We start from the raw sequence: 17,820 nt of genomic DNA on the forward strand, positions 1-17,820 counted from the left end.
TGAACCACAAGTTTGCATTGATTTAGAGTCTAGATATGGACGAGATTTGGACGACTGTTGTAAGTTGGAGCACTTGAGTTGGTTACCATGGGTGGTCGGCCTGGGTTATTAGGGGACGGGTGTCAGCTCGCATGACTAGTAGAATATTGAAAGGGTGGTCGCCAGTTGTTATTAGACTTTGGTAGGTGCCAAGTAGTATTTGTTTGATTCATTGGATTTGCAATGATTGGAAAATGTGCATCAAGTGTTATTTTTGTATGAATGGATGCTTCAAAAGATAGAATCATAGAAGTTTCTCATGAAGATCATCAAAGGTGATGGGTGTATTTCGAGTTTGAACAACATGAATAAGTTCTTTGTAGTCATCTCGCAGTCCATCCAAGACCTTCTTTATAAAATCTTCCTCATCCATTGGTGTTCCTAACATGATAAGTTCATCTACATGGAATTTAATATATTGAAGAAAATCAGCAATATTCATAGTACATTTGGTGGGATTTTTGAAAAGATTATTGACTTGTTTAATGTGTCCACAAGATGGTTTGGCGTATGTATAGGCAAGAATAATCTATGTTTTTCAAGAGGTGGTGGTTCGAGCAATGAATGGGATAATTGTAGGAGACAAAGAGCTGATGAGAGCATTAAGGATTAGTTGATCTTATTGGATTTATACATTGTAAGCTGGATTTGGAGAGATGTTTGTAGTCAGGGTCTTCGGTGGGCAGAGTTTGGATCCATTAATATACCCAAGGAGATCATACCGGATGAAGATAGTTTCAAACTAAAGCTTCCATGAGAGACAGTTGGTAAAGATGAGTTTAAGAGGAATTTGTGCAAAAACATTGATGATATGAAATACATTGGTGTTGAGCACTGTTGAATATACTGGAGCATTTGAAATTTCGTTTGTAGTGGACATAGTGATTGATCTGGCTGAGTCAACGTATAGATATAATAGACGATAGAGAGTTTTGTTGCATGAAAAATTGTTTGATGCTCTAGTTCCACCAGCTCCTTACCATCTCCACCAATAGTAGGCTTACCTCCACATGCATGTGGATGTCCTCATGGTTGTAGAAAGGCTCGTACAAAAAGACGTTAGTTGTAGTTTTTTTCTTCATTCAAATAAAGACCGGTTCTTAGTAGTTTTCAGGTATATATTTGAAATTTTATATGTATGACTCAAGACATTTGTGATTTACTCATCTTTTGAGATAAGTGACATTTGTCATGTGATAGTTTTAGAGGTGTATGTTTGAAAGGGACTTCTATATTACCTTCACATTTCTCTTCTATGACAGCTTGATGCATATCTTAGCTGCATATTGTGTAGATTTCAGATTTCTCTTTCTATTAAACAAATCATGTATTGTGATTTGCATATTTGTGCTTTAGGCTATCAAATGGTGTACCTATCAATCAGATAAATAAGTATTACCGTACCAGACTCGTTGGGGATGGGGGAAGACGAGTTCACCGACATTGCGGCTTCTCCATTCGAATTCGAAATTCGAATTTTGAAATGCAGTTAGAAAGGACTATTCTTTCCTCTTGCATTTTCCTGAAAACAGGACCCATGAATCTAGCTTTTTTCTTACAAAAGGGTCGTTGAATCCCTTCTCTGATGTGTCGTCGTTTCAATTCTTGAAGCAGATTGGGTCTTCTTTTGATCCTCATCCCACTTTCTGAGGCATCAGGTTTGCATCTCTGACTCTCTGTGTTATTTCCGTGTCTGTTCACTGGTTTCCCCTTTCACTCAATCCTCTCTTTCTTAGATAACGAATACTGTCCACTTTAAACTTTAAACCTTCTTTCATCAAATCTCGCGCATGTTACCGGCTTACAAACCAGAAAAGAATGGTTGAGAGCTTATTCCCCAAATAATGGTTTCTACATTGTCTTTTGGTTTTCTTTCTTCTCATGAACTCTCCCCGTTCTTTTTTGAATATGATCGTTTGAGAAAAAAAAAAGACCCAGAGCAAAAAAATTGGACCACTCGACGAATTACGAGCTCTGGCTCGATCTTAAAATAAGGTGCTTTTCCGAACGAACTGTGCAGGGATCAACAGATGAACTCACGGTGTCGTTTTGATCTTTTCAAGGGGAAATTATGTTCACATTTTTTTTATCGGCAGGGTTAGATCTAACACAGATTTTCTCAGGCGGCCGGGAGATGTCAGCAGGGAGCTCGTTGTGGCAGGTTGGGCCGGAAATCCCTTGGACAACGGGTACAGCCGATGATCAGACATGGAGAATTGTGGCCTCCAAGCTGGCCATAGTTAATCAATCGACGAACAACGTCGGGACAGCAAAAATTACGTTTTCTGAAACAGTCGGTGATGTTAATTTAGAGAGAGCCAACGCTGGTTGCGACTCTAAAGTGGATAATAATCGCAACGTCTTTTCAAAACTAACCGATTCATGGACTAACGCCGTGGGCTTCTATGGAAGATGCCACTACAATCAGTCTGTTAGATGGTATAAGACACTTCCGCCATTTGAGATGCTCCCGAGAAATGAAGTTTTGGGTGGTTATATCTTTGTCTGCAACAACGATACCATGCAAGATGATCTTAGGCGCGAACTCTTTGGTAATTCTAGGTTATTTCTTCATGTGATGGAGGTTTTTTTTTTTTGTAAATCTTTTCCATGAGTTGAAGTAATAGTGAGATTGACTTCATTTTCTTCTGCTTCTGCTGTAGGCCTTCCACCAAAATACAAGGATTCCGTCAGAACAATTACCCCAGGCTTGCCTCTGTTCCTCTATAACTACTCCACCCATCAATTGCACGGAGTGTTCCAGGTAAACAAAAATAATTTGGTCGAATTAGCTGTGAGAATATATATATTTTCTCTCCATTTCATTTATCTTCTGATTTCATTTCTCTCTCTGTGTTACTAATGCAATCTCACATTTTTTAAATCTGCAGGCTGTGAGTTTTGGAGGTTGCAACATCGACCCGACTGCTTGGGAAGACAAGAAATGTAGAGGTGAATCGAGATTTCCTGCTCAGGTAAGGGATCATAAATTGAGTGTTGCATTCTTAAAAGATACAAGGGTTTCTGGGTTTATCTTCTCCCTGATGATTCCTGCTATTAGTTTTGCGGTTCTTCGTGCCTAATCATTGATTTATGGAATTTTAAAATTGTAAAAGTAAATTTGCACTTTATTATGATACTATTCTGAAAGATATGATATCTCCAGGTGAAAATCCGAGTGAAGAGAAGGTGTCAACCATTGGAAGAGGACGCTTTTAGGCCGATCTTGCATCACTATGATGGGCCGAAGTTCCGATTGCAGCTTTCTGTTCCGGAAGTAAGAGTCGAAAGCTTTTAAGTTTTGGTCTCTCTGTTTTTAAAATAGTATTGTGAGCTATAAAACAGTTCTGGTATTCAAATTTGTAATTTCAATTTTCGTTGGATATCCCTAACTTAATCTCTCTGCTCTGTTGTTCTTCCATTACAAATGAAGTAATTTGAAAGTGAAACAAGCAATGACAGGAACTCTATTTTCTTACATGTTTTCCGGATTTTTTTGCAGGCTCTTGCGCTGTTGGATTTGTTTAGCGAGGAGTGCAAGGGAGGCAGAGATTGAAGTTTAGGCAACTGTTGTTGTTAAATTAGCTCAGAGGAAAGAAGGAAAAGAAGAATGCCAGCTAAATTGGACAGGTGAAAATGGTAGAAGAGGGTTAGTCCAGAAAAAGAAGCATCTCTCAAATTCATTTGAGCTCAGAAATGAAATCCTGAAGATGTGATTGTAAAGTTCAAAAAGCTGTATAAAACTTTTTGTGATTAAATGAACCGAGGATTGTTTCAATTATTTTCCAATTTTATTTGGAGTCATCGGTAACTGTTTAGAGAACTTCAAGAATAGAGAAGACATCAAAGTCAAAAGTTTCAACTTCAAGAATTCTTACGCAAGGTTGTGAATCACTCTGAAGAACCGAGGATTTTTTAAACAAAAGAGAGATGAAACAATAAATCTAACATGAAATAGAGAAACTTCTGCAGCAGCTTACCCTGTTAATGGTTGCCGCCACTAGAGAACTGCCAGAACAAATCAGTCAGCTGGCTTCCTGGCGGCTGAAATTCAGAAACAGATTGATTCAGTCCGGTCATATTCTGTGTCATGAATCCTGGCTGAGGGACCATATGACCGTGGGAAGAAGAAGAAGAAGAAGAAGACCCTCCGAACAACGAAAACGTTTTGTTGTTCGTTGAGCCAGCTTGGACAGTGCCCAGATCATAATCCTTCTTATAAAATAAGTACTCTTTAGTCTCAAACATGGTGTACCCAGGAGACGAGAAAGATTGAGGCGTCGAGAAGTTGCTATTGATTCCATCGAGGTTGAGAAAATCGTAGTTGGGAGCATTGGAAAGAATGTTTGTGTCGCAGATCATTGAAGGATACCGGAGTTCTGAATGAAGATCAAATGGTGGTTTCAGGCTGGAAATCGGCATCGGTTGAAGCTGCGGGGCATCCATGATGTCTAGCCTCTTGTTCATGTCTAGCAAGTAATTGGTGCAGTCAGTGTGCTGTGGCTCTGATAACATTATATCGATCTGATCTTCTATGTCCACGATTTGCTTCCCTTCAACTTCTTCAATTTGCTTCTGCACCATCTCCAAAGTATAGTTCAGATTACTTGCTAGTTGCCTGAGGAAATCTTCAGAGCAGTTATCGAGTTCCTTCTCCCACGAAGGGTACAACAGATTGGCGTTCTCCCTCTGCCGGTGAAGAACTTCCTCTTCGGCTTTCTTCTTCCGATCCATCAAATAGCCCAACACATCGGAGTTTCGCTTCCGTTGCTCTTCAACACTTCGCCGTCGGTAATCGCCGATGATTGCTTCCACATTCTGGGGTTCCTCCGGCCATGTCACTGTGTCAAACTGCTGGCCATCTGGGCCGAAGCATATCATGGCGGCTTTCACATCACAGAGCGTTGCAAACTCGTAAATCTTCTTCTTGAGCCCGTTCCTCCTCTTCTTGAATGTTATGTTTCGATTCTTTTCACGAGTGATGAGCTTTATGGGGAGTTTAGCACGACCCATGTCTTATATTTCATCAACGAGCAGAATTGTCTTATCCCATCAAAGAAAGGACACAGAGAAAGAAACAAAATCAGATTTCCACGAAGAAAGAAAGAAAGAAAGAAAGAAAGGGAATTACCTCGACCACCTTTCGAGCAGCTAGAACAGTTGAATACGGATCAGATGAAAATCAGAAGCTATAAAAGACATCCATGGCGACTTTTCTACAAAGGATCGAGCGAAGCAAGAAAGAGCAGGGAAATCTCTTAACTATTCGAATCCTTCCTCTCTTTATATGGTTAATGTATTTTTTCTACTGCCCAGAAAATATTGCAGAATCTTTGTAAGGATGGAAAAATGCCCTGTGGGTTTCCTTCCATTGATCACATGAATGGATTACGTTCCTTAATTTATGAGGAAATTAGTTTAATCTTGTCAGAGTATCTGCGTTCCTTAATTTATGAGGAAACTAGTTTAATCTTGTCAAGAGTATCTAATTAGTAGATTTTGTTACTTAATTGACAATTTCTTCACAAGTTTATCTTGTTCTTAGTCGATTTAATAGTTGAAGATTACTCACAGATCAATGAAAGGGTAATTGAGTCTCTCTAAACATCTCAATTTATAACAGAAGGGCAAAAAAGTTTGAAAAAATGTAAGGACAATGTATTTACAATTGAGACAGCGTCGGCGGCTACACTTTGGGTGGTGGTGGTCGGCTGTCCCTGTGTCACTATAAAACGAAACCCTCGGCTCAACTACAGCGAGAAAGGTGAAATATGAAGAACGCTCTGGCCTTCGCTCTCATCCTCTTGTTTCTCTTCTCTGCTAATCATGAGAGCGTCGACGCTCAGATCGACTGCTACGACTCTTGCAACACCGCCTGCGTCAACCCTAATGGTAAGTAATCTCTCTATTCGCTACCCAGTAACCATCATCATCCGTCTGGGTTATCCTGTGTCCATTAGTAAAGTTCAGTTTGATTTTTTCTCCTGATTTTCTTTTCCTTTGCGCCGTACAGTAAGGCTTTATCTGAGGTGCGACCGCAAGTGCAAGATCAAGTGTGACCCCGGTAAGTGTTTTCCCCCTTTTTTTACTTCTCTACAAACCGTTCAATATTGCGCAGATTCACGTACTATTTGCTTGAGCAATTCGTCTGCTTGATTTTCTCTTCAATTTGTGTATGAATTTATACGGAAAAATATAGTTAAAGCAGTAGAGATTAGGGTCTGGAATTGATCCTGACGCTGTTCCTGTGCAGATCTTGCTGCTGTTGGAAATCAAGGATAGGAACAGCCATGTCCTGTTCGTTATGGGTTGTTCCCGTCGCCCCTCGGCATGATAAGAAAATAATTAGTGTAGAAGTAATGTTCAGGTTAACTGCAGCAGTTACTTGATGCTTAGCTTCAATCTCAGTGTTGTAACTTGTAAGACATGCTTCTCTTTTATAACTAATAAAATCATGCTGCTTGTTTTCGTTTCACCTGTACCTCAAACGATCTCTGTGATACAATACATTTTATGATTCCGTCGTCAGACGCCGGCGACGATTCAGCACTGGGCTTCAGCAGCTATACAATAGTCAAAATTTGTGAAATGGAGATGGCTTCAGCAGCTTTTAATCTTTCTCTCTCATTCTCTCGCTTGCTCAGATGGGCTAACCATTGCATGCCATTTCCTTCTCTTCTGCAAATGCTGTTTCCTTGTCCGTCTCTTCCGTCTCTTCCTTTGTCTTGGACCAGAGGACACAATAAGGACCCAGCACCATTAAAAATCCGCCCAGAAGACTGCAGCAATACAACAGAAATCAAAACTACGATAAACCAAAACTTTACTAAAACCAATCACCTTAAGTCACCTTCCAAGATGAATTAATTCTCCCTGGAGGAATGCTGACAGAAGAGTTGTAAGAAGCAAAGATAGAGGATTTAACATGGAGATGAAAACAGGGCCTTTTTTCTTCAGACACCAAGTGTGTAAGTAGAAGGCCAAGCCACAAACTACGATTCCCTGCAAAACATTCTTGGTATAAGAACTGAAAAGCATCCAAGAAAGGCTCTACTCTACTATGATTTGAAATTAAGCTGGGTTACTCGATTAATTACACAATATACGATAGTGAGGAGTCCAACATCGAGACCCAACTTCCACTTAGAAAACTTCCGCTCGAACGCGATGGCGATAAAGAATGCCTGAACGCAGCTGAAAATGCACTGCAGGGCTGTGATGAGAAGCTTGGAAAGCTCGCTGCTCTTCAAATATATTCCCTGTCGAACGGAAGAAGATTATTTTGTGGCCTTCAGCAAGCAGGGTAACCACATAGGCGACAAGACTCACCTGTAGAACTGTCCATAGTGAGAACACTGTGTAGCATAACATGTTGAGAATCGTTCGAACGATCCAGTCCTTGTTAGAGTTATGAGACATTGGGTTGATTTCATGTTTTGCTGGGTAATGATTCTTTAGTAACTTCAGTCTGTGGCCTTTGTACAGAATCAATGGTAGAATCCCGCTGATGCAGAGCAGAACGCCGGCCAACTTAACCTTCCCGGCCAGGTTTTTCACTTTGACAACTTCCTGTCTGCAATATAGTTTCTTCCTTCTTAGGTACTTTCAATACAGTATCTGTGCTTAGATGCAGAGGCGTGAAAGTGAAATGAAGCCAAAAACCTGTTTGTTTGCTTTCATCCTTAAGATGTTTGGTTGAAACTGAATTTTGTTGTTAGTAGAGTTCTAAAGGTAACTTTGGACTAAGGTGTTGAGTGGAAAAAAAATCTCACTATAAAAAACCATTAAGAAATGGTGTTGGATTATAAGGTTGAGTGATACACCATGGAGATGTTTGACATATTTTTATGAGATTGATGATATTTGCATATTATAAATTATCATTTCGTAACACATTTGCTAACAGTTGTGAACTCTTTAACACTTGAAACCAGAAAGTATTTATCTCAATGTGGAAATGATACCTAATTAACACAGCCCAAAGAAAGGTAAGAACAGGAGCAGTATTCGCAGTTGCAGCCACCAAAGTAGGAGAAGTGTAACCCAGAGCAATCCCATACAAATTGACTGTAAAAGTAGGCCTGTATTTCACAAAGCCAGAACTCTTTTGAGTTGAAAACCAGTAATAAACTCGAATACAAGAAGAGTGTAAAGTACCCGAGAAAAGCCAGCATGAATATCTGCCAGAAGTCTCTGAACGATAGCCGTGGTGTTCTTTTCCTGCTTATCGTTATCCGCCATTAGAAACAGCTTTGAAGAAAGTTACGAAGATGGTATAGAAGAAAGTTTTTGGTTTTAGCTTAACCTTTGAGAGATAATGGTAAAAGGTAGTAAGGCGAGACTACCAATGCCTTGTCTGTAAAAAGTAAAGACAAAGCCGCTGAGTCCACCATTGAGGGCCGCCTTGGAGAGCAGGTACATTCCTGCCCAAGTAAATTGTATGAAAACTGCAACCAAGTAAGGCTTCATCTTCTCCATTGCATGAACATGGTTTTCAACGTAGCAGAAACCACACGGACGTCTGTGGATGGGCCATGCCAATGGGGTCTTTTGACTGACTCAGCTTTAATACTTTTAATCAGAATATGAGAGTGGAGAATTAGTTCTGGGTTCTTCACCCATTATCTGCTGTCGTTGGGCAATCCACGCTACAGAACCAAAGTGTCTGTGTTAAGTGAACCAGTTTCTCCATTGTTTTTTATCATCTATAGTGTGGGAGAAAAAGAAGTCTTTCTTACAAAGACATATGTAAAATTTCATGTTTTATGAACTTCATTTCTTAAAAAATGATTACCCTAAGAGTTGTATCCTACATATCCAAAATATTTCATCTTCCTTGGTCATGTGGACTTGGACCTATCTTCCAACACTCCCCCTTAAGCTGGGAGTGAGAGAACAACATGAACTCCCAACTTGTTGCAAATGATGTATAAATTTTTTTTTGTAAAAAATAACACATCTTCCAATATGCTTTCATCTTCCAACACTCCCCCTCATGCTGTTTATTCCATCTCCTCCTTGGTTAACGGCTCAAGTGCAGGCCTGGTGATCATCAGTGCCAGTAGCCGTGGTATTTGAGTTTCTAAGTGCCTGCCAGCGTTTCTTGTTAATCAACGTATACATGATATAACAAGTCCCTGAGAAAGTTGTGTTTTAGTGCATTACTTTTTTTGGGAAGTGAGTCGACTTCCATTTCAAGTTTACCCTTGAGAAAGAGAGGAATGGTCGAGTAATGGCACATAGCAAGGCCTTGAACCTACTTAGAGTTGCAGAGAACGCAATTGAGTCCATTGGGCTGGGTTATGATATTGCTTCAGATCTTCGACTTATAACGCAATAGAGATTGAAATCTATCAGATTAGTTATCTCTGATAATTATATTTTATGAAGAGAAATTGTATTTGGATAAAAGGTATTTAAGTCTAGTTTCATAAAGAGAAAATTTCATGTCAATTTGATCTATATTTAAAGATATATTCGTATTGGAAGAATCAAAAGTTATGCTGGTGTCCTGTTACATTAAAAAATTTGAATTTAAGCCGATTGTTTGAGTTGTTGTATCAGGAAAATATCTCACTTCTCCCTGGTTTAATGACTTATTACTACATCTATGTTGTTTGGGTTTATTGATGCATATATGATATTTGGTTCAAGTAGGGGGAAAAATAGAAGAAGTACAAAAAATATGTATTTTCTTCCATATGTTGTGGATAAGTTTATGTAACCAAAATATTCAAAAAAGGGGGAACACAGAAGATTACTTATGCATCTAAGAAAAAATATTTATATCGGATTATGATTATTTAATGGGTCTTTCTACAAGATTTATTATTTTGGTTCGTGTTATATTTATTGGAAGATGGTCGTATTACATTAGAGCTGCTACTATTATGTCTCTTTGGATGAGACATTATTATTGAAGAATTTAGATATTAAAAAATAATTATTTAATTAAATATTTTGTTATTATAAAGTAAGCATTTATTTAGTTATTTATTATTATATTTTAAATTATTTATTAATTTATCACAAGTTAAAATATATCGTTTAGTTTATTAATAAAAAAACAAAAGTAAAAGTTATAAAAGTTAAAATCTATAAAAATATTTTATTAATAAAAATTATCTCTACACTTCACACCGCACCCCCTCCTTATTTAAATTAAACATACTTTCAATGTCCACTGAGCCTCCAACTTCCTTCCCCGCTCCAACCTCCTGAGCCGGTAAAATGGTGAGGTAGGTTCCCTTTTCAAATTTGACGGGAGAAGACGACTGAGGCTGGAGAGGACTCCTCCCGCCACTCATCGTCGCCAGCGGGAAGGGAGGAGGAGCAGAACCTCAGACTTCATTTCTCGTCCTCTCCAACCTCTACTGAACAATATCTGACCACCCGTGAGTTTCTCCCGTCGTTTGGTTGATTGCGGTTTCAAAATCAAATTTCTCATCACGGTACTTGGCGAACACAGACATAGAGACGAAGGGTTACTGGTTAAGGTCATCACTCTGAAGCGTAGAAGCTCAACAACCAGCGATGCAAGCAGAAAATATAGGGGATACATGACACATCATTCAAATCTTAATAAATCCTACTTTAGAACATATAAAAATTGATCTAGTGAAAAATTATATATGTTACAAGCATGAGCTCGGTGTCATGTTCTTACGTTGTCATACGCCAGCTTCACTGAGAATCGATATGCCTTTACGCAGGCTGACAAGTTCTTCAAGTGTTTTTTGGTCCCTTCAGTTTGCTTCAGACTTGGACACAAAAGCAGGTAGGCCTTCTTGAATTATATTCGTTGGAGTCATCATACCCAACTGGTGTGGCCTGCTCCATATCGTCTCCATCAAAATCTAAACTAAAACAGGATTTGCCACCATTTCTGTAGTTGAATAATGAACACTCCAGTTCCGATCGTTCCAAAAGAGTCGCCATAAAATCCAAAAGAAGTCGGATACTTAAAGCACCCTCCAACTGATGAGGCCATTGAATAAAAAACCAAGGCATGAATCTGAATCTATAATGACCCCCAGAAGGGTCCTGTAAGGCAAAGCAGCAAAAGGAGCAGGAGGCTTCTCATCTTTTTCTTTTTCTTTGCTAAAGTCATTCGTTCCTCTTCTCATCTTTTTCTTATTTTAAGAGGGCCGACGCCATGAAAGGTGGTGGAAAAGGGGAAGTTGGAACAGTTCAATTGCATGCATCATACTTGCGCGCGGTAGATAAATCTTTTTCTTTTGAGCTCTCCAACATGACATGTTGAGTTCTTATCTTCTCTGGTTATATTTTATTTCCCTTTGACAGTTTCTTATGAATGAAGGGAACTTGCAACGAAAAGACTCCTCCTCTCTTCCCATAATAAGATTGATGAGGCTTTTGAGTGTTGAGACAACACGAGTATCCATGAGTGAAGAGAGGCACTCAAGTCTACGCCTTCTCTTTCCGCCATTTTCATCATTTCTCCACCACTATTGCTGCTGGTTGACTCGCCTGAATCGATGGCGAGTCTATCTATCAGTACCTTTTGCCCCGTAAATGGCCACCTCTCAACTTCGAGTAATAAATTATGGACCACTTGATGGAGAGCCAGATTCCCCATCTCAACCGTCGATCGCTTCGATTGAGGGTAGTCGAACGGGCCCACGTTAGAATAATTGCTTCCTCAGGACCTACGGGACATAGATGTCAATCTGCCCTTCTCTCATGGATATTTTTGTCATTTTTTATCCGCTCAGTCATGATGGAAGCGTGCCTAATGCCATTATTCGCACCCCACACATATACCCAAGCGTCATGTGAACGATCTCTAAAATTTAATATCTTCGAATAAAAGTAAAAAACAATTAATTCTATTAATTATCAAACAAAAAAATTCGAAAAAAAAAACAACCCAGAGAGTCAACACCGTACGACCTTCCGTTCCGTTTTCCCAAAGCTTCTCGGGAGTTGTGAAGACAAACGGAAAAGGCATAAAAAAAAAGAGCGTAACGGCGTTACCGCTTGTTCTGTTATGTGACTTGTGGTGCACCCAAGGGATAAGTCAAATTGGACGGGGTTCAAGAGGGAATATTAATTTAAGCGTTTTAACTGTTTACGCATTTAATTTTTTCTTTTGAGCATTTTTTGAAGTGGATTTAATCGGGGTTTCGAATCCGGGGTCTTGAGAGAAAAAGGGTGAGGGTGCTGTTGCCCGGCTGGACTTTTTTTGCACTCAGGAGAAGAAAAGGATCTGTGAGAGATCGTATTTGAAGGTGAGATGCGCGTTGTTGCTCGTTTTTGTTGATGGATCTGGTGTTCGCTGTCGCCGGTCTATGGCTTTGAGTTAATTTTGCCTTGGGAAGTTTGAGGTAGATCTCTCATTTTGGATCTATTATTTTGCTGCTGCTATTGCTTTTTCCTCTGCTGCCGCCGCCGCAGCTGCTGCTGCTGCTGTGTTTTGCCTTGCATTTTCTTAAAATAATTTGTTGATTTCTGTTAGTTTTTGTTATTTATGGAAACTTTTAAACTTTGAGCTAGTTATATGACGCACTCCGCTCGTTGTCCGAAATTTGTGCAGAAATATCGGTTTTCAGTTTTTTGCTGTTTCAACTTTTACAAGTGCTGTTTCTAGGAGCAGTGGATGACATGGCGATATATCTCCGGTTTTATCGAATTGTGTTTTTTTTTAATCTCTTATTTAATGTTTTACGTTCAAGACGTGTTTTTTCAGGTGGCTTTAGTAAATCTTTCATCTTTTTGCGTTGCGTTTAATTGTTGATACCTGCTGAAGTTTCTGATGAGGCTGTTTAATTTGTGATTTTTGGGCTGTAGCGGGTAGGATTTTTCGGTACCAGCTTGTAGGTGATGTGCTAATTCATTTCCTATGTTCCTGTGATTTGCTTTCATTTTCTCAAAAATCTCTCGAATTAATTTTTTTGGTTAAGCTTGCTTAGCCTTTTTATCTATTTTTTTAAATTTCGCATCTGATACCCGTGCAAGAAACTTTCGTTTTCTTTCTCAGATTGCACCAATTTGTACACGTGAGATTTTCTCAGGGATTCCCTTCACCTAATTTGATTTTGGGTTCCAAAAATCATGTTGGAAAAACTCAAACTCAATATTTTCTTTATGTAGAGTGTCGTGTTAGAATTTTTTCTAGTTTGCAACTTATTATTGTCTCTCGTACGCATGGTTAACACATGTGCGATCTTTATTTGTTATTAGTTCAAGAAAAGCTTCTAGTTGGCTATATTTTTTTATTTATTGCTTGTTCCTAGACCGTTTTATACACCTTGTTTATGAGAACCTTGGAAGTAGTCGTTGATATTAAACGCCGTTTACGGCTTGTGTACGCCTAGAAAGGTTTGGGAAGTTCTTATTTTTATTTTCCGTTGTTTTGATGCTTATCTCCATCTATTGTGTGTAGATGGTGAAGCTCAGTTAGTTTGATGCTTAAGGCTTTGTTCTTCTGATATATTGTGCAGATTAGGTATTGAGGAAAGGTTTTTGGTGCAGCTAATTTATGCAAATTGGAGAGGTTTGGAGTTGTGCTAGTGTGACCTCCTTTGCCCTATTTTTGCCAGCTGACAAGCTTAGATGTCGTTCCGTAGCATAGTTCGTGATGTAAGAGATAGCTTTGGAAGCTTATCAAGGAGGAGTTTTGAAGTGAGACTATCTGGCAATAACAGGGGAAAGTCTCAAAGTGCAGTACATGAGTTGCATGAGCAGCCTATGGTAATTCAGAAGAGTCGGTGGGCAGGCATTCCTCCGGAATTACTTCGAGATGTAATCAAACGTTTGGAGGAGAGTGAAAGTACATGGCCTGCTCGCAAACATGTTGTTGCATGTGCTGCTGTTTGCAGGGCATGGAGAGAGATGTGTAAAGAAATTGTTCGAAGCCCTGAATTCTGTGGGAAGCTTACATTTCCAGTCTCCTTGAAGCAGGTGATTATTTTCATTGTTCACTTTCTCATGTGTGATGAATTTATGTATGAGTTTCTTTACCTTTGACTATGTTTTTGTCAGTGGTGATTAGTTTGACTTCTTGTTGATGAGAATATCCCTGAGAAAAACAATAATCAAATTTTAATGTGCTTCAATTTCAGCCTGGCCCTCGTGATGGAACCATCCAGTGCTTCATCAAGAGAGATAAATCGAATTTAACTTATCACCTCTTCTTGTGTCTTTGCCCTGGTAAGCTTTTCACTTTCAATTCCTGTTTACTTTATGGCAACCTACTTCTACTGCTTGTTCTTTAATATGGGTGTTTGATTTCTGTCTTTATGGTTATTGTGTTTCCTGGTTGGCGTTACAGTTACGCCCCGCCTCCTGGTTGATGACCTTTTAAATAACCTGGCATTGAGCTTTCTGTTTGCCATCTTTTTTTCTTTTTATAAAGAGTTTTTTGTTGCCTTACATGTCTTTACCATCCATGTCTTAATATTTGGAATTTCATTTGTCTTTTAAGAACATTGGATCAATTTTTGATTCTGTTCATACTGAGAATATATGGATGCCAGAGCTGGTGAATTGTGTGAAAATTAGATGATTCCAATGTGCATTGGTTTCCTGACTGTTCAAACAGTGGAAAATGACCGACCCTCTAAATTTTTGTATGGAAATTGTACATGTTTAGTTGAGAATAAGTATTCTAACTTTTGGTGATAGTGGGAGTTGCGGTCCACCAGCTAATGTACTGTTGAGTCTCCAGCAACCAGTAATATTTCGTCTGTCGTTCTATCTTTGTTCTGTTTTTGCCATTTCATGTTCTTTCCTTAAAATGTCTGTGTCAGGAATAATGATAGTTTAATATTCTCATCCTTTAATCCTATGCAAATAAAAATGTAATGACCATGATCATGAGTACTTATTATTTGTTTGAGAATATTAATTATCCTGTAGTGCTTTTTTATTTTTTTTGGCATGGATTAGGATTTTACATTGACTAAGGTACACGATCAAATTAGACTTTCAAGAATGTGTAGTTAGAGTCTAGTAATCTTCCATCAGGTGTAATTCTGTTGTACTTGTTTTCATGAATGTGTAATTAAATGCTTAACTTTTGCAGCTTTGTTGGTTGAGAATGGGAAGTTTCTTCTCTCTGCTAAAAGAAACCGACGAACCACCTGCACAGAATATGTCATCTCCATGGATGCTGACAATATATCAAGGTCTAGCAGTACATACATAGGCAAGCTGAGGTAAAACAAACTGCAAACCTTGTCCTTCACATCTGGTGCAACCTTTAAAGACAGTTGAATGACAATTTAACTGTTGTTTGTGTGAATGACCCAATCATCCCATTCTCTTTGCAGGTCTAATTTCCTAGGCACAAAATTTATAATATATGACACTCAACCCGCTTACAATGGGGGAGTTGTATCTCCGCCCGGGAGAACAAGCCGCAGGTTTTACTCTAAGAAGGTTTCCCCTAAAGTACCTTCTGGTAGCTATAGCATTGCCCAAGTGACATATGAGTTGAACGTGTTGGGAACACGTGGTCCTCGCCGAATGCACTGTATCATGCAGTCCATCCCTGCATCTGCACTAGATGCAGGAGGGTCTGTGCCTGGCCAACCGGAACTGCTTTCTCGATCACTTGAAGACTCCTTTGGTAGCATCTCCTTCTCCAACAAATCCATCGACCATTCGGTGGAATTCAGCAGCTCTCGTTTCTCTGATATTGGCGGTCTACGTGATGATGACGAAGAGGGCAAGGAGAGACCATTGGTTCTGCGGAACAAGGCTCCAAGGTGGCACGAGCAGTTACAGTGTTGGTGCTTGAATTTCCGGGGAAGGGTCACCGTTGCGTCTGTTAAAAATTTCCAGCTTATTGCTGCAACCCAGCCGGCAGCGGGAGCTCCAACCCCATCTCAGCCAGCCCCCCCTGAGCATGATAAGATCATCCTTCAGTTCGGCAAGGTGGGGAAGGATATGTTCACCATGGACTACCGGTACCCTCTCTCCGCATTCCAGGCGTTCGCGATATGCTTGAGCAGCTTCGACACGAAGTTAGCTTGTGAATAGATTCTCGAAAAAGGTCAGAACAAGCAAAAGATGTAGGACGTTGAAGAAAATTGTTATTGTTATCATCATTAATGTCATTGCTAATATCGGTATTGTCGTTTCTTGATTAGAGTCAATGGTGATTATAATGTATCCGTTGCTACTTGTCAACTGCGGTGCGGCCGAATAACTGTTCACATTTAAGAGGCAAATCAACCACTGCCTTTTTACTCAATCTTGAAAGTAAATCGTTTTCACTGCCCAGCCGTTCTTACTGATGTTGCCTATGGAGACAACTGATTAAAAAGATTTCCCTCTTGGGTTTTTTCTAACTTTTCTTTTTTCACATTACGAGGCCAGCTGAGAGTCCGAGATACATCGAAACGCGCTCTGGACTCTGGTATGTTTTCATCACATTGCCATATACATTCGGTGCTATTGAATCCATATCTGATCATGTGAACTACTAAATGGACTGTTCCACAACCTATCCACTCCCATTTCACATCTTCCTTGATAAAACAAAGAATAGAATCTTTGCTGTTCCACGGTTCCAGTTCTGCACCTGCACTTAGGTCCTGGCAGTGGAGAAAAATGGAACCAAATCTTTGGCTTTGTTGGTTTAGTGCGCCTCTACTTTTTTGGAGGAGAAGTTTCAGACTGGAATATTATAAACCAGGGAGCAAAGAAAAGGTCGCCGGGGAAAGCGCAGCCAGAGACGGAGTAGGATGGGACAGTGAAGACTCTTGCTCCATCTTCCTGAAACCCAATTTCAAAGATAAACTAGCCGAATTCTAGGGCAAAAGAAAAAAGTCTCGTCACTTTATAAGGATATCTTAGAGAACCACTAGGGTAAAAAGAATAAAAAATTTGATTTAAGTTGGATATTGGACGCACTTCTTTTCTTTTTTTTTCTAAATTCATAAAAGAGGGGTTAGTGCACTTTGTAAGTGCAGGGGGAAAGTGGGAAGGAAAGTGAAGTACTTTCCCCGGTGAAAGTGAGAAGGAAAGTGAAGTACTTGTTTGTGTCTGCAGTGTAAAGTATTTATTTGTGTTAGTGTAAAGTACTTATTTATGTTAGTGTGCACAATAAAAGTGTGGTGTAAAGTACAGATAGATTAATTATTAAATAAAATATTTTGATATATCTGACTTTTAGAAAATTAAATTAATAAATATAACAATTAAACAAATACTTACTTTTATATTACTAAAATTGTAATCAAATTATAATTTTGTAATATCTAAATATGAAATAATTATACAAACATCGTAATAATAAAAATATAAATAATAGAATATAACTCAATCACCTATTTAATATAAAAAAATTACAACTGTACTTACAAAAATACAATACAAAAATATTTGTCAAATTAGGGTGGGGAAAAAGGTGGATCTAAGTCCATTTTTTAGCCTTTTTTTTTTTTTTTTGTCAAATTAGAAGTTGGGGTTTGAGGTGAAGGGTTCCGGGTAGAGTTGAGTTCTTAAAAATATGGCCGAAGGGAATGAGGCAAGAACAGAGTTGAGGGAAAGGAAATGGTGTGGAAAGAACCATGGTTTTGAAGTTGAGGCTCGAGGTTAGGTTGAGTGTTTAGAAACTCCACTTCACCCAAACATTAAACAAAGCTAAAATTATTTTAAAATGAATGAAAGTAAATAAAAATAAATTATTGGTATTAATTATACTTTATAATTTAAAAAATAAATCGGGAAGTAATTAAATACTAAGTATTACATAATAAAAAGTCCAAAATATGAATATAGAATCAAAAAACAGAAAAAAAAAAGATTATA

The 17,820-nt window shown here is 38.8% G+C and overlaps 4 protein-coding genes and 1 long non-coding RNA gene across 6 annotated transcripts; 3 read left to right on the forward strand and 2 right to left on the reverse strand.

Moving 5' to 3' along the window:
* Positions 1-1,468: 1,468 nt before the first annotated feature.
* Positions 1,469-3,817, forward strand: LOC137960057 (B2 protein-like). 2 transcript variants are annotated; one of them, XM_068807524.1, is made up of 6 exons: positions 1,469-1,697; positions 2,163-2,591; positions 2,703-2,803; positions 2,931-3,014; positions 3,206-3,316; positions 3,542-3,817. In XM_068807524.1, the coding sequence occupies exons 2-6, from the start codon at positions 2,174-2,176 to the stop codon at positions 3,593-3,595; spliced, it is 768 nt and encodes a 255-aa protein (XP_068663625.1). In that variant the 5' UTR covers positions 1,469-1,697; positions 2,163-2,173; the 3' UTR covers positions 3,596-3,817. The 2 variants fall into 2 exon arrangements, with proteins under 2 accessions (XP_068663625.1, XP_068663627.1); XM_068807526.1 differs by lacking the exon at positions 1,469-1,697 and adding an exon at positions 1,818-2,034.
* Positions 3,818-4,023: 206 nt separating this feature from the next.
* Positions 4,024-5,052, reverse strand: LOC137958677 (floral homeotic protein AGAMOUS-like). The gene has a single exon (XM_068805765.1). The coding sequence runs from the start codon at positions 5,050-5,052 to the stop codon at positions 4,024-4,026; it is 1,029 nt and encodes a 342-aa protein (XP_068661866.1).
* Positions 5,053-5,759: 707 nt separating this feature from the next.
* On the forward strand, positions 5,760-6,508 carry LOC137960572 (uncharacterized). Its single transcript, XR_011114185.1, has 3 exons — positions 5,760-5,931; positions 6,053-6,103; positions 6,293-6,508. It is a non-coding gene; the product is annotated as an uncharacterized lncRNA (long non-coding RNA).
* Positions 6,509-6,688: 180 nt separating this feature from the next.
* On the reverse strand, positions 6,689-8,517 carry LOC137958678 (WAT1-related protein At5g64700-like). The gene is made up of 7 exons (XM_068805766.1): positions 8,345-8,517; positions 8,197-8,259; positions 8,004-8,120; positions 7,369-7,612; positions 7,146-7,298; positions 6,890-7,041; positions 6,689-6,818 (listed from the first exon to the last, which is right to left on the reverse strand). The coding sequence occupies exons 1-7, from the start codon at positions 8,515-8,517 to the stop codon at positions 6,689-6,691; spliced, it is 1,032 nt and encodes a 343-aa protein (XP_068661867.1).
* Positions 8,518-12,223: 3,706 nt separating this feature from the next.
* LOC137959124 (tubby-like F-box protein 8) lies at positions 12,224-16,258 on the forward strand. Its single transcript, XM_068806436.1, has 5 exons — positions 12,224-12,386; positions 13,503-13,962; positions 14,124-14,211; positions 15,086-15,218; positions 15,333-16,258. Exons 2-5 carry the CDS (start codon positions 13,615-13,617, stop codon positions 16,042-16,044), a joined length of 1,281 nt encoding a protein of 426 aa, XP_068662537.1. The 5' UTR covers positions 12,224-12,386; positions 13,503-13,614; the 3' UTR covers positions 16,045-16,258.
* The last annotated feature ends 1,562 nt before the right edge of the window (positions 16,259-17,820 follow it).

Source organism: Aristolochia californica, unplaced genomic scaffold (genome assembly GCF_029961685.1).
Source record: "Aristolochia californica isolate CCGP_79_NKW_82.1479 unplaced genomic scaffold, dmAriCali1.0.hap1 SCAF_3, whole genome shotgun sequence".
In the NCBI taxonomy this organism is placed as follows: Eukaryota; Viridiplantae; Streptophyta; class Magnoliopsida; order Piperales; family Aristolochiaceae; genus Aristolochia; species Aristolochia californica.

Excerpts from the sequence above, each read along its gene's own strand:
- LOC137960057 (XM_068807524.1), top strand. The coding sequence starts at position 2,174 with ATGTCAGCAGGGAGCTCGTTGTGGCAGGTTGGGCCGGAAATCCCTTGG. Across the intron at positions 2,592-2,702 it reads TCTTAGGCGCGAACTCTTTG|GCCTTCCACCAAAATACAAG; the intron begins GTAATTCTAGGT and ends CTTCTGCTGTAG. Across the intron at positions 3,015-3,205 it reads AATCGAGATTTCCTGCTCAG|GTGAAAATCCGAGTGAAGAG; the intron begins GTAAGGGATCAT and ends TGATATCTCCAG.
- LOC137958677 (XM_068805765.1), bottom strand. The coding sequence starts at position 5,052 with ATGGGTCGTGCTAAACTCCCCATAAAGCTCATCACTCGTGAAAAGAAT.
- LOC137958678 (XM_068805766.1), bottom strand. The coding sequence starts at position 8,517 with ATGGAGAAGATGAAGCCTTACTTGGTTGCAGTTTTCATACAATTTACT. Across the intron at positions 7,613-8,003 it reads CTTTGGGCTGTGTTAATTAG|ACAGGAAGTTGTCAAAGTGA; the intron begins GTATCATTTCCA and ends ACTATATTGCAG. Across the intron at positions 6,819-6,889 it reads GAATTAATTCATCTTGGAAG|TCTTCTGGGCGGATTTTTAA; the intron begins GTGACTTAAGGT and ends GTATTGCTGCAG.
- LOC137959124 (XM_068806436.1), top strand. The coding sequence starts at position 13,615 with ATGTCGTTCCGTAGCATAGTTCGTGATGTAAGAGATAGCTTTGGAAGC. Across the intron at positions 13,963-14,123 it reads TTCCAGTCTCCTTGAAGCAG|CCTGGCCCTCGTGATGGAAC; the intron begins GTGATTATTTTC and ends CTTCAATTTCAG. Across the intron at positions 14,212-15,085 it reads CTTCTTGTGTCTTTGCCCTG|CTTTGTTGGTTGAGAATGGG; the intron begins GTAAGCTTTTCA and ends TAACTTTTGCAG.